Source organism: Chelonoidis abingdonii, chromosome 5, assembly GCF_003597395.2.
Source record: "Chelonoidis abingdonii isolate Lonesome George chromosome 5, CheloAbing_2.0, whole genome shotgun sequence".
Classification (NCBI taxonomy): Eukaryota; Metazoa; Chordata; order Testudines; family Testudinidae; genus Chelonoidis; species Chelonoidis abingdonii.
In genome coordinates this window covers 145,090,652-145,108,363 of record NC_133773.1, presented here as the reverse complement: position 1 = coordinate 145,108,363, position 17,712 = coordinate 145,090,652, and the positions used below count along the sequence as shown (strand labels likewise).

At 53.4% G+C, this 17,712-nt stretch overlaps 2 protein-coding genes across 3 annotated transcripts in view; one reads left to right on the top strand and one right to left on the bottom strand.

The window, feature by feature from the left end:
- HSPA12B (heat shock protein family A (Hsp70) member 12B) overlaps nucleotides 1-17,712 on the bottom strand; it is a 192,136-nt gene that overhangs the window by 103,531 nt on the left and 70,893 nt on the right. The gene's annotated exons all lie outside the window — the stretch shown is intronic.
- Nucleotides 1-17,712, top strand: part of ADISSP (adipose secreted signaling protein) — a 117,583-nt gene that overhangs the window by 93,406 nt on the left and 6,465 nt on the right. For both annotated transcript variants that reach the window (XM_075066690.1, XM_075066689.1), the window contains exon 4: nucleotides 8,199-8,321. In XM_075066690.1, coding sequence (XP_074922791.1) covers nucleotides 8,199-8,321 — 123 coding nt within the window. The remainder of the gene's footprint in view (nucleotides 1-8,198; nucleotides 8,322-17,712) is intronic.

Here is a 17,712-nt window from a genome sequence, read left to right as displayed (position 1 = left end):
AATCCTGTGCAGAAGGTTTCTATGAGGGGCTGCCTTGTTTCTTCCACCACAGTAAGACGCTTTCCCACGCCACTCCAGGATTAACTCTGCTGGCTTTATTGCAGTACATTGTATTGCAACATAAGGACCAGGTCTGCACCCAGACGCTTGCAGCATCTGCTCCCTTGTCATCTCTGTTACCCTCAGGAGCCTGATATCACATTGGATCCCCTAGTGCAAATGGGCAAAGTTTTAGTTACAAGTGCTCACACAGCAAACAATAGAGCATGTGATCCCCCTCCTGTGGTGCTTTTGGGGTTCCTCAGCCTTGGTTACAGCTCTGTCCTGGGGTGGTTCAGTCGGGTGCTGCCCCCCAAGAGGGCCAGTTCCTGCCTGGCACTCACTCCACAGTGGCAGCTCCTATGCTCTGGGGCTGGCTGGGCTTGGCTCTCTGCTCCAGGCGTTGCAACTTCTGGGGTTGCAGCACCGCTCAGGTTTGGCCCCACCCCCTTGCCTGGACCAAATTTGGGAGAGTGGAGTTGTGCCTTGGCTCACAGGGTTGCAGGGCCACTCACTTCTGATCTACCCGGTCTTCTGTCATGACGGCTGGGCCAAACCTGAGTGGCAGTGGGAGGGACCCTAGAGGTTGCAGTGCCTGGAGCAGGGAGGCGAGGCGAGCCCAGCCAACCCCGTGGGACGGGAGCTGCCATGTGACCCTTTGAAACATTCTGGGGACCCAATTCTGGGTCCTGGCCCCGGGATGAGGAATCTGGCATGAGCCAAACACAAGTGCTAAGGCTCAGTACAGGGGGAGCTGAGATTCTCCGACCTGGACTAGCCAGGAGGTCAGATGGGAGGATCTAATGATCCTGTCTGGCCTCAGACTCTATGGGCTTAGATCTTTTAGCTGCTAACGTTGGTATCTCAGTGGAAGGTCGGGTGGCATTAGCGTCCTCCCCTGATGAAAGGTAACAGCAGGTCCCCAGTGAAAGAGAGACTGTGAATGTGGCCTGCATGGATTGATGCTTATCATTTCCTGCATTTTAAAGAGCTGCTGGGCACTGGAGGACAGGCAGGAACAACGTGGCAGGTGGTGTTTTAAAGACACAGTGGAACAAACCTGTCAGCAGCTCTCCGTGTCGGTGCTGTGGGTGGAACAGTCACTGGAAGCAGCATGTTCGTCCACTGTCACGCTCGAGCAGTCGGGATTCCCTGGCTCGGTAGTTTAGGGCGGGTTTCTGCGTTCAGATGAGATTTATCCATGAGTGGAGTCTCTGCTACCGAGGCGGCTTCTCTGAGCGGCGGGGCTAAAGAAAAGCAGCCCGTCGTTCCGTGGGCCCCAGATCACTGCTGCTAATAGACAGCAGTTGTGGCTAGAGATGTCCTCCAGGATCAGAGCCCCGTTGTGCTGGGCAGTGTGTGTGAAAGGGTCCCCGCCTCGAAGAGCCCCGATAGCCAGCCCCGGAGGGGCCACGCCGCCTGCTCAGACACTGCCATGCAGGCTGGTCTCAGCGTGGTCTTTCTCACGCTCTTGGGGATGGCTATCCAAGTGATCCTTCTAGGTGGTTTGTCTGACATCTCCTACTGCGCTGGGCCTTGCCTCCGGCTCTAGATTGTGGAACCTGCTGGGAATGACTCTCGTCTTGACTGCTAAAGAAAGGCAGCGAGGAATTGGAACTGGATCTAGTAGAAAGGTTTCCAACCCTGATCTCCCAAGCCCTGGATGGGCAGGATCTTGTCTAGATCAAGGACCAATCAAGTACTGTCCACAGTGAGGGCCTGCTCCAAAATCGGTGTTGTGCAGGAGGGAGGGAGCTCTCCGGGGGAGCTGGAGAGGGTGTTATCGCAGCAGCTGGCCTGGCCTCTGGAACTCCCTCCCCTGGAGATCAGGGAGCACACACCTTGCCACCTTTCAGCATGTTTCTTTGACCTGGAGCTTTCTCCCCGTTAATCACGAGCGCTCTGTTCATGGAGCGGGCAGAGGGTCAGCGACCTCTGACAGTGCAGGGTTCTGCCAGGTGCTCCGATCTGCATACTGAGGGAATGCTGGCTACAATACACCCTGCATTGGTAGGGTTGCCAACTGTCTAATTCCCCATGCCCTGCCCTGCCCCTTCTCTGAGCCCCCGCCCCCAGCTCACTCCATTCCCCCATCCCTCTGTCGCTCGGTCTCCCCACTCTCCCTCACTTCTCGAGGTGGGGGGGTTGGAGTGTGGGCTCTAGGCTGTGGGTGGGGCCGAGGGGTTCGGAGTGTGGGAAGGGGCTCTGGGCTGAGCATGATGCAGGGAGTTGGGGTGAGGGTTGCAGGCTCCAGCCAGGAGGCACTTATCTCGGGGGGGGGAGGGCGTTCCTGATCGGCGGCGCAGCGAGGCTAAGGCAGGCTTCCTGCCTGCCCTGGCCCCACCTGAAAATGGCTAGCGTGGCCCTGGGGGGGAGGGGTTGGAAGGGACTCCATGCGCTGCTCACACCCACAAGCACCATCCCCGCAGCTCCCATTGACCGCAGTTCCCAGCCAATGGGAGCTTCAGAATCGGCGCTGGGGGCGTGGGCAGTGTGCAGAGCCACCTGGGTCCCCCCAGGGACCACAGGGATGTGGCAGCCACCTTTGGGAGTGGTGCGGGGCCAGGGCAGGCAGGGAGCCTGCCTTAGCCCCACTGCGCTGCCAGACTTTCAGCGTCTAAAATCTCCCGGTTTGGCTTCAGTAGCCTCTGGGAAATAGGGCCTGGAGGGCTGGCAACCCTATGCATTGGGAAGACTGAAGCTGACTTCCACGTGCTAAGTCAGAATTACCTACTGCTTCTCCAGTCTGCATGGCTTGTCACATGCCAAAGCTTCTCCTAAGATAGAACTTTTCCAGCAAGTTTTGAGCAAATTACAGGAGGCATTTTGGAGACTTGAGAGGTTGGCTGGTGGTTTATATTACAACAGTGCCCAGAGCCCAGCAACCCCCATCAAAGATCAGGGCCCCATTGTGCTGGGTGCTGTACATACCTTAGAAGCAGGAATGATAGATAGCGCCACCTAGAGTTAAGGTTACCTGACACTTCCCATTACAAGACCCTGTTTTCAGTTGCTTGTAACTTTCCCAGACTTTAACCAGTTGGAGTGGAATTTTTCACACTTGGGATCTGCCTCCAGCTCATTTTTTTTTTAGTTTTAGCAAAAATAGTTCAGTTCTTTAAAAACGAGTTTAGGGGGAAATACATTGTTTCACCTATGTTAGAAAAAACAACAAAAAAAACAAAAAAAACCCAAAACCTCTTAAACAGTTTTGTTGAGATGCTGTAGCGCCTCCATGCTTTGACGCAGGGACTTGAAACTAGGCCTGGGGCTAGCTCTGGTGTCGGAGAGATGCCCTCTGCTGTCCCTGTGAAAAGCGACCCAAATTTGACCAAGTTATAAGCCTTTGAAATATTGCAGTTTGCACGTGCATCTTCACCACTCTTGTGATTTGCACCTGTGCAAGGCTCAGCCTTGTGGGAGTAAATTGTACCAAAGGTGAGAAGGCAGAACACAGTTCTACTTTGCTGCATAGCTCAGGCTTGATAATGACCCTAAAGCCCACAGTAAGAACCGTCAAGTTGGACCTGACCCTGAGGGGACTCAGCCTCAGGTGTCAGGCTTGGTTTGGGGCAGGCGTAGAAATGACTGAGGATGCTTGGATCAGGTTTGGGTCGAGCTTTGCAGTTAGGCCTGAGCAGAGCAGGGATGGGCACTGGGGGATGACTTGGCAGGGTTGGGGTCATGGCAAATAGTCCTTTGTTTACAGGGGCTGGCGGAGGCAGCCCTGCCAAGGGAGGGAGTGGTGTGTTCGCACCAGCTGCTTCCTGCCTTGATAGACACTCAGCTGCCCAGGGAGCAGTGTGGCCAGCTGGGACACCGCACCAGGCACATCCTGCACTGCCCTGCCCGGAATACCTCATGGGGCCTGCTGCAGCTCTTCAGGAAATCCAAAGAGGTGGCGCTCGGTGGGCTCTGCGGGTGAGTACATCCACCCTGCCGCCCAACCCATCTGTGCCCAGAGCCTTGGTGCGGGGCTGGGTAGGAGATGGCAGCAGATAGAGGGAAGGGGGCTGGCCTGTGCCTGCAGGACAATGGGGCCATCCCACTGCCTGGGGGGTGGATGGCTGTGGCAGGGCTGAGGTGTGGGGATGGGTGGCCCACGGCTCCTGGAAGCAGGGCAGTGGGTCAGGTAGGTTTGGCGACGGTAGAAGGAGGTGGGTCTATTTGCAGCTCCCCAGCTGTGCTGCTCTGCTGGCTCCGGCTGCTCTGGGCCGGGTGGCAAGGTCAGGCACAGACCCGGCGAGACGTGGCTACAAGTGCCAGGTTCAGGTTGGATGTGAAAACAACCCAGCACTCTGGGGCCAGGTTCAGATTGTCTGTGAGCTAGTCGCGTTGGGGTTGGGCTTTAAAATGAGTCCTGAGCAGACCAAGAATTGAAGTCCATCAAGTCCATTTTGATCCTTAAATTGCATTTGAGGAAACTAGCTGAGCGTAGCTGCCCAGAGGCCATAGATCATCTGTTGCTGTACTGGAAGTTGCTCTCTCTTCTCTGAGCCAGATGGTACCAGGCTTTCTTAGCCGTCTCCCCAGTCAGGCCCGGGGGGAAACCTTCTCCTGGGTTGCCATCTGTCCAGCCAGATGCACCCTTAACACTGCGGTTTTCCCCACTCCCTGTCCTTGCCTGCCTCTCCTCATTTGCCTGTCGTTCCTTAAAACACCTGGGTCCATTGCTTCCCTATCAGTCTGTCCACTTCTTTTTCCTCTCCTTGGCTTAGCCGTCTGGCTGCCTGCAAAGTGGCCCGGGATTAGATTCTGGCCTGAGGAGTCAGGATTCCTGGGTCTGTTCCCACCTCTGCTCCCAGCACCATGTACGTTACTCCTCGCACCTCAGCCTGCTTCACAAAGTGTCATTGTCACCATTTTACAGTTAGGGAAACTGAGGCACTGAGCTGGGCTGTTGGAGCTAAGACTAGAACGCCCAGTCCTGTGCTAAGCCAGTAGATGGGGCATGATCCTGAGATGCGCTAGTTATTCGCGGTTCCCTTGGACTTCAGCAGGAGTTGCAGGTGCCCAGCCCATCTCAGGATCATTGGATAACTCCTACGTGTGACTGATACACAGTCTGACTCGCCAGGACCACTCCCTCAGACTCGAATCGGGATGGCCGAGTGGCTAACCCCTGTGTTTTGCTGATTGCTGGTGTCCACCACCTAGCACACTGGGTCTTGGGCATTTACTGCAATGCCCATATTACATCACAATCTCTTCGGAGGCATGTGATGTGTGTGGCATGGATGAAAATACTACAGCATTGTGGGTAATCGCGCAGAATTCCAAATGGATACTTTGTGTGTAATGGACCGGAGAGCTGGTGAGAGAGAGCTCCATAGTTCCTGGCTGTGATCACATGACATGGGTCAGCGTTATGACATATTACATCCCTGTCCATCAGTGGTTGGGCTGTCTTTGTGTTGGTGCTGTGTGTTGTTTTTGGCATTGCTCCCTTAACACGTCCCTGTCGGTTTAAATGCTGCATCCCAATGGTAAGAATATCTCTTGCGTCCTGTTCCCGAGACAAATTGTGCACCTGTTTGATTGTCTGCAGTTGCAGGTTGCTCTTCAGCTCCAGCGCATGTGGGACTTCCGGTTCCACTGCTTCAAACTCTTTAACGATGCGTGTGCCCGGGGCACCCCTCACGTGCCAATGCGCTGACTGTGAGTGTGCGCAGAAAGTGGGTATTTGCCCGAACCTAACAGATTTTCTCACACACTAACAGAAATTGGCCATGCAGTTGGGCTCTCCGTTTTCCCACATGCAGTTTCCCACTTAACTTTGAAGATTGGGATGTTGATCTTTATTGTAAAGGTGACCCTGACAGTCCAGGGGTTGAGATAGCTGATCCTTGGGGCTCACGCCAAGTGTACAGAGCAGATTAGCCATAGGGCTTGCAGTTCTTCCATCCAACCCTGTATACTAGCCAGTGATCTGCTTCAGTCCCCACTCTGCCCCAGGTGCCCCGGGGGAAATGGGCTCTATTACAGAGCTCTGAGACGTCTGCATGGGGTGATGAACTGGTGGGGCCATCCAAGTTTGTGGCCTCTGCTTATTTTCACTCGGGCCCAGTGCAGCGGGAGAAAGAAACTCAGGGTATGAAGGGCGAGGAGCAGTGTGGAGAAATGGTGCTGAGCCCTGGCTTTGCCAGCAGCTGCCAGATGAAGGGAGCGTTGAGGGTAGGGCTGCCACCCATCCAGATTTTACCCAGTTACTCCAGGTTTTGGCTTCTGTGTCCGGGGGCCATTTAAGGTTGCCAAGTGCCCAGTTTTTGACCAGAAAGTCCGCCTGAAAAGGGGACCTGGCAACCCTAAATGGCACCTGAACCAGAACTCCAGTTACCGTGGGTCAGGGGGAGGTGCCGGGTCATTAACCCGTGCCAGTCCCTGCTCATCTGGGGCCACCTCCTACCTGCAGGCAGGCTCCTTGAGACAATCCAGCGAGTGACAGGGGAGGTGGGATGGGGCGGGGCAGGGGTGGGGCCTTTGGGGTCTTGGGGGTCCAGTTACCAGCAGTTAGAAAGGCGGCTACCCCAACAGCAGTGGCTGGAGGGGGATCCCTGCAGAGGCAGGCCTTGTGCTAAGGGGCCCTGAGGCATATATAGGAGCAGCAGCAGCTGCTGCACCTCTCTCAGCCCGAACTCCCCCCAAGGCAGGGGCCGTGTGGCTGCAGAGCACCCAGTACAGTGCGACCCAGATCCAGATTGGGGTCTCCAGGTGCTGCTGCAGCTCAGACCCTAAATGAGGACAGCATGTGCTCCCTTAGCAGTTGCAGCATGTCCGGGCCCCGGGCTCTGCACCCCCCTGCTCTCCCCGGAGCATGGGGGAGCTCGAAGCACCTTTCGCCTAGGGCTGAGGAGCGCCTGCAAGTGACTCCCTTTTAGTCACACTGGCAAAGCGCATGCGGTGTCCACAGCAGATAAAAGCCCACTAGTGCTGCCAGCGGGCTGCGCAGCGGTGCTGAAGGGCCGAGTTCCGAACCCCACTGAGGACCCCAGGCCAGGTCGTTACGCTTGCTTGATACAGTGGGATTCAGCACCAGTGAGTCCCACCTATGATCGCTCAGCTCAGGCTCCGATGTGAATTCCCCGAAGCCGTTTCCTGTTGCTGCAATTCCTCACCTCCCCATGGCTGCTCTGTGGGATGTTGGGTTAGAGGAGTGGGTGGGTTGTCAGCTCTGACTGGCTTTGCTGTCAAAGACGGCGAATCTGGTCACCTCCCTGGTCCTCCTGGCCACAGACGGTTCATGCCACTGGCTCTGGCTCTGCCTCAGCACAGATGCACCTAGCGGACCTCAGTCGGTCCAGCAGGCATCTGGAAAACGTACCTGCTCTCCTCGGATGGATTAAAGCCCCAGGTCTGTGCAGATCAGCCTCGGGTCCCCAGCCCCGCACAGACGGCTGCGCTGAGGCGCTGCGAGCTGAACCGTGAGCTTGCTGGAGGGAATGGCCTGCCTGTTCATGGCAGGGCTGCTGGGCAGGGGCGCAGTAGAGGGACACTTCCCAAGCCCAGCTGCAGGGAGCCAGGGGAGCATCTCCCTGCCCAGAGCCTGGTGTTGCTGCAAAGCTCCCGCGCTCCGTGATGGACGGGACTGATCAGAAGCACCAGCTGGTGCGCGGTAGTGCTCTAGAGCAGGTGTTTCCTGAGCACGCTGACTCTCCATCCCTGGGAAGTGAGGGAGATCTGTAACCTTGCTAACCCTAACCCCTTCCCTGCATTATCACCTGGCTTCGAGACAGTGTCTGGGGACCGGTCGCCAAGGGCTTTATGAGAAAGTAAGCATCTTTATCCCCATTTCATAGATGGGGAAACTGAGGCACTGGGTGACCTTGGGAAAGTCACTTCAGCAATCCAGTGTTAGAGCCCGGGTCTGCTGGGTTCCAGTCCCATGCTCTATCCATTGCCTGCTGGCTGCCCCAGTTCCTTTCGGGCTCCAGGCACTGGGTGGGAATGGGAGCCTCTGTCCAAGGGCCGTACAGCCCTGTCACATGGCGGGGCTAGGTATGTATGGATGGAGGGGGATGTTGGGGCACCCAGAGGTGGCGCTGCCGTGACCAACAGCAAGGTCAGGAGTAGGCCAGATCTCCCAGCTCTAACCCCTGCATGACGCTGCCTTTCAGGGGCTTGGCTATTGACTCTTGGCTTTAATTCCTTCTCCATTCCAGGCTACAGTGTTAAGTGCGAGTACACCGCACACAAAGAAGGGGTCCTGAAAGAAGAGATGATGCTGTCCAGCGAGACCCACGATGGTGCCTGCGTCAAAGTGGTCGTTCAAGCCCGGGTAATGGGTAGGTATCCCTCTAAACTGCGCTGGAAATGGGATCTGGAGCCTTTCGCTGCACGGACTGCCTAGAATTCAGCCCTGGTGAGTGACTGCAGCCTGATCAGTGGCTGCGGCCCACTCCTAGGGGATTTAGGATGCAGCGGGAAGGTGTTTCCAGGAGAGAGAGCTCAGCCAGATTCCCCTGGAATCCTGTGCACAATTCTGGTTACCCGTGTTCCAGAAAGAGGCATTCGGATTGGCCCGGGGAATGGAAAGCCTGTCTTTGGACAGCACGCTGGAAAAGCTTGGCAAAACGCAGGCTGAGAGGGGATCTGATTGCGCTGTAAATCCCCTGGGGGCGGGGAACCATGGAGGGGGAAGAGCTAGTCAAGCTAAGGGACAGTGGTGGCCCACGAGCCAATGGGAAGAAACTGGCCAGGAGTAAATTCAGGCTGGAAATGCAGAGTGTGGGGAACACGCGGTGCGGCTGGGGGACGGGGAGACATTCATGCATGGTCAGAGTAGTGGCGGCGGGCGAGGGGGAGACGCAGTCTCACTAGTTTGTAGATGGAGCTTGCTTGGCATGTGATCGGGCTGGTGTGTGGGGTTGCCTGTGATAGCAGGGACCGGGCTCAGTGACTCAGCAGTTCCCCCCCAGGTGATCTGGGTTTGGCTGTGGATGTTTCATAGGTCTGCTGGCTCCAGGCTGCAAGCAGGACGATGACCCCAGTGAGCTGGCCCCTGGCTGGGTAAGAGGGCATCAGGGGCCAAGTCTCCCACTTTCAGCCCTGCTCACGGGGCAGGTGTGTGGGTGGAGACACTTCCCAGCCCCTTCGTGGCGTTTGCAACCGTCCCTTCTGACTCCCCTCCTGAGGAGAGAGCTGTGATGGAGCGCGGCTTCTCTCACTGGTACCCGATGACAGAACAAGGAGCAATGGTCTCAAGTTGCAGTGGAGGAGGTTTAGGTTGGATATTACAAAAAACGTTTTCACTAGGAGAGTGGTGAAGCACTGGAATGGGTTCCCTAGGGAGGTGATGGAATCTCTATCCTTAGGGGGTTTTAAGGCCGGGCTTGGCAAAGCCCTGGCTGGCAGGGATTTGGAGCAATCTGGTTTTTGAATTGCTCCAGCTCCAGGCAAAAACCTGTTGGTCCGTACTCTGCTCCAAAGCCCTGGCTGGCATGATTTAGTTGAGAATTGGTCCTGCTTTGAGCAGGGGGTTGAACTAGATACCTCCTGAGGTCCCTTCCAACCCTGAGATTCGTTGATTCTATGAACTGTTTGAAGTAAGTAGCTGTAGGTTGTTTCCAGTTAAGCAGACCCCATCTCCTGCCTACCTCCTAGCAGGTACAGTGCAGGGGGAGCCCCATGGGTTCAGAGAGTCCCCTAACTAATATGCAGAGTTTGTTGGTGTTTCTGTCCAGAAAGGGCTACCCCTTGATTTACGGATTCCAAGGCTGATGGCCTAGTCCGACTCCCTGCAGAACACAGGCCAGAGATCTGCCCTTGCTGCAGCCCTCCCTGCAGGCACTGACCCTCGTGTAGTCTGCTGTTGCTGTGCCCAGGTCTACACTAGCGGGGGTGGTCGACCTAAGATACGCTGACTTCAGCTCCGCCATTCATGTGACTGAAGTCGGTGTATCTTAGGTCCACTTACCTGGCCAGGAGGACGGCGGCGAGTCGACCGCTGCCGCTCCCCCATCAACTCCGCTTCTGCCTCTCGCGAGCTGGAGTTCTGGAGTCGACGGGGAGCGCAATTGGGGATTGATTTTATCGCATCTATATTAGACACGATAAATTGACCCCCGATAGATTGATCACTACCTGCCTGCCCTGTGTGTCCCATTCAACCTGAGCCGGCAGCACCCCGCTGACTCGGCCGGTGGCTGGGTGGAATTGCTTTTGGCTCGTCATGTGGCAGCTTTTTTGTTCCCCATCCACACGGGCTGCTGGGGCGGGTCCGTGTCCTCCCATAAGTGAAACTGATTGGCCCGGCTATGCTGTCCAAGCTGAGCAACATGCAGAAAGCAGACTAAGGCACCGATCTTGCAAATACAGACATGACTCCAAGCCCGTTACGCAGCCCTGATGCAGCTGAAGCATGTGCTGAAGGGTTTGTGGGATGGAGGCCTGGATTTTAAATGATTCTTTCCCCTGATGTTACTAATTTCCCCATTATTATTAGTAACACCACTTGGAGACACAGAACTTGTTTCCAGGCCGATGTTTAACCTGACCGTGCCCCCTTAATTCCCTGAGCTGCTTATCAGCCCCGCTGCGGCGTAAGGGGTGATTCATCCCAGCAGAGCTCGGACGTGCTGGCAGCGTTCCACCGACCCTGATGATAAAAAAAAAAAAAAAAAGATTGCTGAGAAATTAGGCTTGAAGGATGGCAGTGGACAAAACAGCTTTTCAAGCTTGAGACCGAAATCCCCTGGCACGTGCAACTGACATTTGGCATCACAGCCGACGCTGCCTGGCAACGGAGTGATAACTGTCTTGGATGGAGAGAGAGAGAGAGAATGGGGAGCCAGGACATTTAAGGCCTGATCCAAAGCCTTGGGCAGTCAACGTGCAGCTCGCTGACTTCAGCGGCCTTTGGCTCAGCTCCTTATAATGGCTCAGCAAGGTAGGGCTTGTTGTGCCTTTGGTTGCTCTCAGCTGGGTGGCTCGGGAACAGCTGGATCTGTCCCTCTTCCTGGAAGGCAACGCTTGCGTCTGCAAGTGATAAGGCGTTGCCGTTGCTTGGGGCACGGGCACCCAGTCCAATTTAGATCTACAGTGAGAAGAGCTGGAGAAGTTTCAGTTGAAACGGCCAGCTTCCAGCGCAGACGCAGCCCTACATCATGCAACTCCTCACTGCAGCGTTCGATGGGCCATGACGTCTCTGGCTTTCCTTGGCAGATCAAAATGGCCGGTTCTGCCCAGGCAATGCAGCAAAAGTGGGGTTGGCAGAGCTCTTGGGCAGGAGCTGATGGAGATGAACTGGGCTGCTTAAAATGGCCTCCCCCAGTCTCTCAAAGAGCAGAGGTAATAGCCATAGGATCAGCACGTGGGAGACCAGGCAAGTGTGTAGACCAAAGCCAGCAGTGACTTAAATGGAGGCGTGGATTATACCTGCGGGCTAAGCAGACACCCAGACACTCATGCTGACCGTGTGCTGTGATTGTAATCGCAGGCCCTGTTGGCATCTTGGTGAACTGGTGTGAATCTGGAGTAACTCGGGAGTGGCAGGCTGGGTTTACACCAGTGTGACGGAGATCGGGGTCTGACCTGATCAAAGGGCAAGGAATGTCACTTGGCATTCAGTGAGCATAGCTCAATGCTGAGGGAGTGAAGAGATGCTGCATTCTCTGTGAGTCGCTCCCTGTACCAGACCTGTGGCTTAAGTCATAGAATATCAGGGTTCGAAGGGACCTCAGGAGGTATTTAGTCCACCCCCCTGCTCAAAACAGGGCCAATTTCCAACTAAATCATCCCAGCCAGGGTTTTGTCAAGCTGGGCCTTAAAAACCTCTAAGGAAGGAGATTCCACCACCTCCCTAGGGAACCCATTCCAGTGCTTCACCACCCTCCTAGTGAAATAGTGTTTCCTAATATCCAACCTAAAACCTCCCCCCACCGGAACTGAGACTGTACTACCTAATCTCACAGGTCCACGAACAGTCTAGATCATCCTCGACCCCTTTTCACCAGGTAGTTGAATAGCAGCATCAAAATCACCTCACTTTCTCATCTCAGACTAAACATCCATCCACTCAGCATTCTCACAAGTCATGCTCCAGCCCCCTAATCATTTTTTGTTGCCTCCGCTGGACTCTTTCCAATTTTCCACACCCTCGCTTGGTAGTGTGGAGGGTCCCAAACTGGACACCACACAAAGGAGTACCCAAGATAGCCTCACCAAGTTCGAATAAGGGAACATGATCACTCCTCGATCTGCGTGCAGTGCCCAGCTTAACAGCCCAAAAGCCATTAGCCTTACTCTTGGCAACAAGGCACCTGCGACTCATATCCGCTCTCGTCCACCTGTAACCTACTTTTTCTGCAGAACTGCTGTAGCCATTCGGTCCCTAGTCTGTAACGGTGAATGGGATTCTTCCATCCTAAGTGCAGGACTGGGCACTCATCCTTGTTGAATCTCATCAGGTTTCTTTTGGCCCATCCTCTAATTTGTCTAGGTCCCTCTGTATCCTATCCCTACCCTCCAGCATATCTACCACTCCTCCCCGTGTAGTGTCATCTGCAAACTTGCTGAGGGTGCAGTGCACACCTTCCCGAGATCATTAATGAATCCCAAACACTGAATTTGGTGCTAAAATATACTGGACTCCACTCGGAACTCAAACTTACCTATTGTCACGGAGTGTGGGGGAGTCCGGCCCTGCACCCCTCTTCCTGGTCCCCACAGTGACTTTTTTATCCAGCCAGTAAAACAGAAGGTTTATTGGACAACAGGAACGCAGGTTACAGCAGAGCTTGCAGGCACCACCAGGACCCCTCCATCGAGTCCTTCTGGGCTTTCAGGGTGCTTGGATCCTAGCTAGGATACCCTGAATTCCGCCCACACAGCCCCAAACCCAAACTGACCTGCCCCTCCTCCAGCCGGCTGATTCCTTTGTCCCGTTTCCTCAGCCAAGGTGCTCACCCCCTCCCCCCTGCCTGGCTCAGGTCACAGGGTTAAAGATCCTGTCCCTCACCTAAAGACATTCCCGGCTCTCCCATCCCCCACACCGACAGCCCCTACTCCATCACACCTATGACACAGGAGTGACAGTGTGATCCAGTCAACAGAAAACCAGGAGTCAGGAGACCTGGGATTTGTCCATGGCTGTGCCACTGGTGCACTGGCACTGCAGGAAACCTTCCTGTGCCTCAGTTTCCCCATTTGGAAGATGGGGAATGGACTTACCCACTTGTCTTTTCACAACCAGAGGAGAACTTGTTCAGCCATCTGTGCCCACCACAGCCAGTCGTTTCCTCTTCAGCGAATGGGACGTGCCCGGAGACCACAGTGATGGGTGCCCATAAGGAGAGGGACTGGTAGTTAGTGTTAGACACGCTCTAGGATCCCTGACGCCCTAGCAGCCCCCTCAGATGGGGTTTTCCAAATCTGTCTCAACTTCTTGCTGCCACCTGCTGGCTCTGTAGAGGATTCATCCTTCGCGCTCTCCCGAGTTTAATTAACCCTTAACCGCATTGTGATATGCAGCAGGGCGGCTTTGGAGCTGATTTTGTATAATCTCTCCTTTCCCTCGGAATAATTACCTGGCTTTGGGCACATCCTATTAACGGGCCCGACGCTGCCTGTCACATCTTCCGCGTCTGCTGCTGTTGCTGCGAAATGCCATGTGAGCTTCTGAGGGTCTGTAACCACTGCTGGATGCCTCCTTTATATTCTGAGGGGTGGATCCCGTTCAGTAGCCCCAAGGCTGCTAGCTGGGGGAAACACTGGATCCCCTCTCTGTGGCAGTGCCTTTGCTGGGATCAGTGCGTCGTCCGAGGCCAATGGGGTGCAAGCGTCTGGGCACCAGCTCCCTGTGAGACGCTGTACACCCTTGGCAGCGGTCTTGCCCCTGGACTTGACGAATGGCGAGCGGGAGTAGTAACCTCCCTGCCTGTATCACGCGTGCAGGAATGCAGCTCTTCTGTGGGCTCGTTAGCAGCCCATGGAATTTGCAAAGATGAATTCAATTAGTGGAGCGCAGCCTCCAAAATGCAGTTTATTTAGGTCATCTGCTGGTTGCCCGGGGATCCGAGTCTGGCATCGTGGTGGGGCAGAGGAGTGCTGACTTTCCTCCCCCATCCCACAGGAGCCATTCTTGGGGCCCCTCGCAATGACTGGGAAGAGCTGGGGTCAGGGGATTGCTGGGGCCACAGGGATTCCCCAAGTAAGATCACACTGAGCCTGCTCCCTTCACAGAACGCTGGGTCTTACCCCACAGGCTGGATGGAGCCCCTGCTCACCCATGGGCAGGGCTGGGTGGCAGCATGGGGCGGGAGGGGCTGTACTGCTATGGCATCTGGGAAGCGACAGAAGGTGGTTCTGGTTTGGGGGTCCCTGCAGCAAATACGCCGCCCGCTAGGGAGGGCTCCTGAGGGAGAAAATGAGGCTGTGGAGGGAGACTGGCAAGGTCCTTGCCCAAGCCTGTGTCCCAGCTACGCCAGGCTCTGCTCTGAATGACATCGGTTACAGTGACTCCCTTTGCTGCAGCATCAATGAGATTGGGCCCCAAGCCGCCGGCCCAGGGTCCCCAAGAAACCTCTCCCGGGCTAGTGGCTTTATAGCACAGGAGACCATGGCCCCGATTTCAGCAAAGGATTTAAGCGCATGCTTAAAGTTAAGTACGTGCTTTGTGGAATCAGGGCTGGACAATTCAAAGGAGCCAGGTTGGAGGTTCCCTTGCAGAGGGTCCAATATGAAGCCATCCTTTACAAGCATCAGTCCTCAAAATAATATCCTGCCTATGTTAACATCACACTGCGCAGGAAATTTGTTTTCTCTGGTGCCTGCGAGCGAATAGAGTTAATGAACTGGAGATTAAGCCGAAGCAAGATGAGGGGGCCATTAGCAGCGATACGCAGAGCAGCCTGCCCCCTTGCTCAGCAGATGGAAGCAAAGATTGAGCAGCAGATCCACTGAAATATGGTTTTTAATAAAACTTCAAAACTGCAATAAAAACCCCAGGAAAACTGGAGTCCTGCAGCGGTTCGGAGCTGATTTTGCTGCAGGGCAGTGACTGGCCGTCCTCCAATTCCTGGCACAGTCAGGAAGGAGGTTGGTGTGGGGAGCAGAGAACTGTGGGATGGGCGGGAAGGTTCACAGAGGCACAGAGATGGACCTAACCCAGACCAACCTGTCTGCTGACCAGTTTTGCCTTCTGAAAGTAAAAAATGGACTTTTCCTCCTAGAACAGCTCCCGTGGTGGCTAGGCTAGGAACTGGGACATCCCCCAAAGTCCTCAGGCCCAGGAGACAAGCAAGTCACCCAAGGGATAATTTTATTTTTTAGGGTGTATTCTAAATACAGGGGAAACTGATTTAAATCCAGGCACTTTAAATCACCAGTGGGAAAGCCTGGATTTAAATAATCGATTTTAACCAACTTTTCCATTGGTACTTCAGTTATTTTCTAAAGACAGGTGCATTCTCATTGCTTGATACAACCATTAAAGCATCTTCATTTACAACTAAAGAGAATCTTTACACTAGACTGGTATATCTTTTTGCTACCTGGGATGGTGCACTGTAACTATTTAAGCAATTACTGTATATAGCTTAATATTTTCAGATTCGTATTCATTCATTGTACATTTTTAGTACGTTAGGAAATGGTGAACGGCATGTTGCTTATTTACTAGCAATGGCCATGATTTGTGTCAAGCTGCGTTGGAATGGTAATTGGACTTGAAATAAACACAGACCAGCCTATAAAACAAAACAGCTAAGCAAAACAAGCCCTGAGTGCAGTACATAAGCTATTGTGGCATATTTGTAGAGCTTGACCTGAAAAGTTCGACGTTTCCCCCTGATTCTTTACATAGAAAAGCAGCTTTAACTCACGGGTTTTGACAGAGGCTCGTGGATTCAGCATTTACATTTTGTAGTTAAATATGTTGAGGTTATAATAAATTTAGGCCATTGACATATTTTGTGTTAAGTTCAGATTTCATTTTAAATGTGTATTTTTAAAAAGAAAAACTTCTTATAATTTAAAGAATATAAAAAATATCCAATTTAAAGCAACCCCCCCTGATTTTCCCCTCCCCAAATCATTGTTTTTTATCCACCCTGTCTAAATGTAGGGTGGGGATGGACTTAGCCAGTGTGTCCTGGGAGTTGGTGCCCCGTGAAAGGCTTAGTTGGCCAACCCAGTCAGGTTGTTTGGGGAATAAGGGCCCGTTTGTCTGTTTGCTTAAACATGCATGTGCAAAAATGCACACTCAGTTGCATGCCTCGTGTGTGTGCAGCTACTGTGGAGATAACACCTAGCACAGATCAGCGGTAGAATTCAAAGCGCCTGAGGTCAGTAGCATTATCCCCATTTTATAGATGGGGAAAGAGAGGCAAAGCGACTTGCCCAAGGTCAGCCAGCAAACCAGTGGCAGAGCCAGGAATAGAGCCTGGGTCTCCTGAGCTGTGGTCCAGTGTCCACACTGGCTCTCGATCGCAGGTTGAAATGATTTTTTCTTGTTATAAAAATTGAAAATGTTAAATTGGTCAAAATTGAAATGAAACAATTTGTTCCACCTGAAACTCATTTTTTGGACTTTTAAAAATTGCCAGTGAATTGAAACAGCCTCAAGAATGGAGCTTGTTCATAACTGAACAAAAGTTTATGGCTAGGGCCCTACCAAGTTCACATTCCATTTTGGTCAATTTCATGGTCATAAAATTTAAAAAATCGTAAATTTCATGATTTCAGCTATTTAAATCTGAAGTTTCACAGTGTTGTAACTGTAGGGGTCCTGACCCAACGCTGAAGGCAGCAGTGCAGAAGTAAGGGTGCCATGGTATGATATTGCCACCCTTACCTCTGTGCTGCTGCTGCTGGCAGGGTACTGCCTTCAGAGCTGGGCACCCGGCCAACAGCTGCCGCTCTCCGGCCACCCAGCTCTGAAGGCAGCGTGGTATTAGGGGTGGCAATACCGCGACCCCACTACAATAACATTGTGACACACACACACCCAACCCTCTTTTGGGTTGGGACCCCCAATTTGAGAAACACTGGTCTCCCCCGTGAAATCTGCATAGAGCAGGATAAAAGTACACAAAAGACCAGATTTCACACGGGGAGAGACCGGATTTCACAGTCCATGCCGCGTTTTTCACTGCTGTGAATTTGGGAGGGTCCTAGTTATGGTGATTTTTTCAAAAGTTTACAGCTGAACGTTGACTTAACACAGCTTTGCAACTTTACTATGCAGAAGAAGAATGCTGCTTTCAACCATCTTAATTTAACTAAAACAAGCACAGAAACAATTTCCTTCTCTTGTCAAAGCTTTTTTTGTTTAACTTTTCCTTTATTTTTGTAGAAGTTTGTTTAACACAGTCCTGTGCTGTACAGTATTTGGGGGTTTTGGTCTCTGCTGCTGCCTGATTGCATACTTCTGCTTCCAAACGAAGTGTGTGGTTGATGGGTCAGTTCGTAACTCTGGTGTTCATAACTCGGAGTCATTCTTTGCACAGCTCTTATCATTCAGTTGTTCACATTGGCACCAAGATCCTTTCACTGAGTTAATGCAGCTGATTTTGGCACGTAGGTGTGGTAATCTAGCCGTCCAGTCCCAGACCTGGACTTTAGGGTCCACCAGTCTGGTCCTGTCCCAAATCTGGACTTTTGCGTCCAAAGTTTGGGGGCTTACCTGAAACTCCCCCAAGCTCACTACCAGCTTGGATATTCTCGCTGCCACCAGAT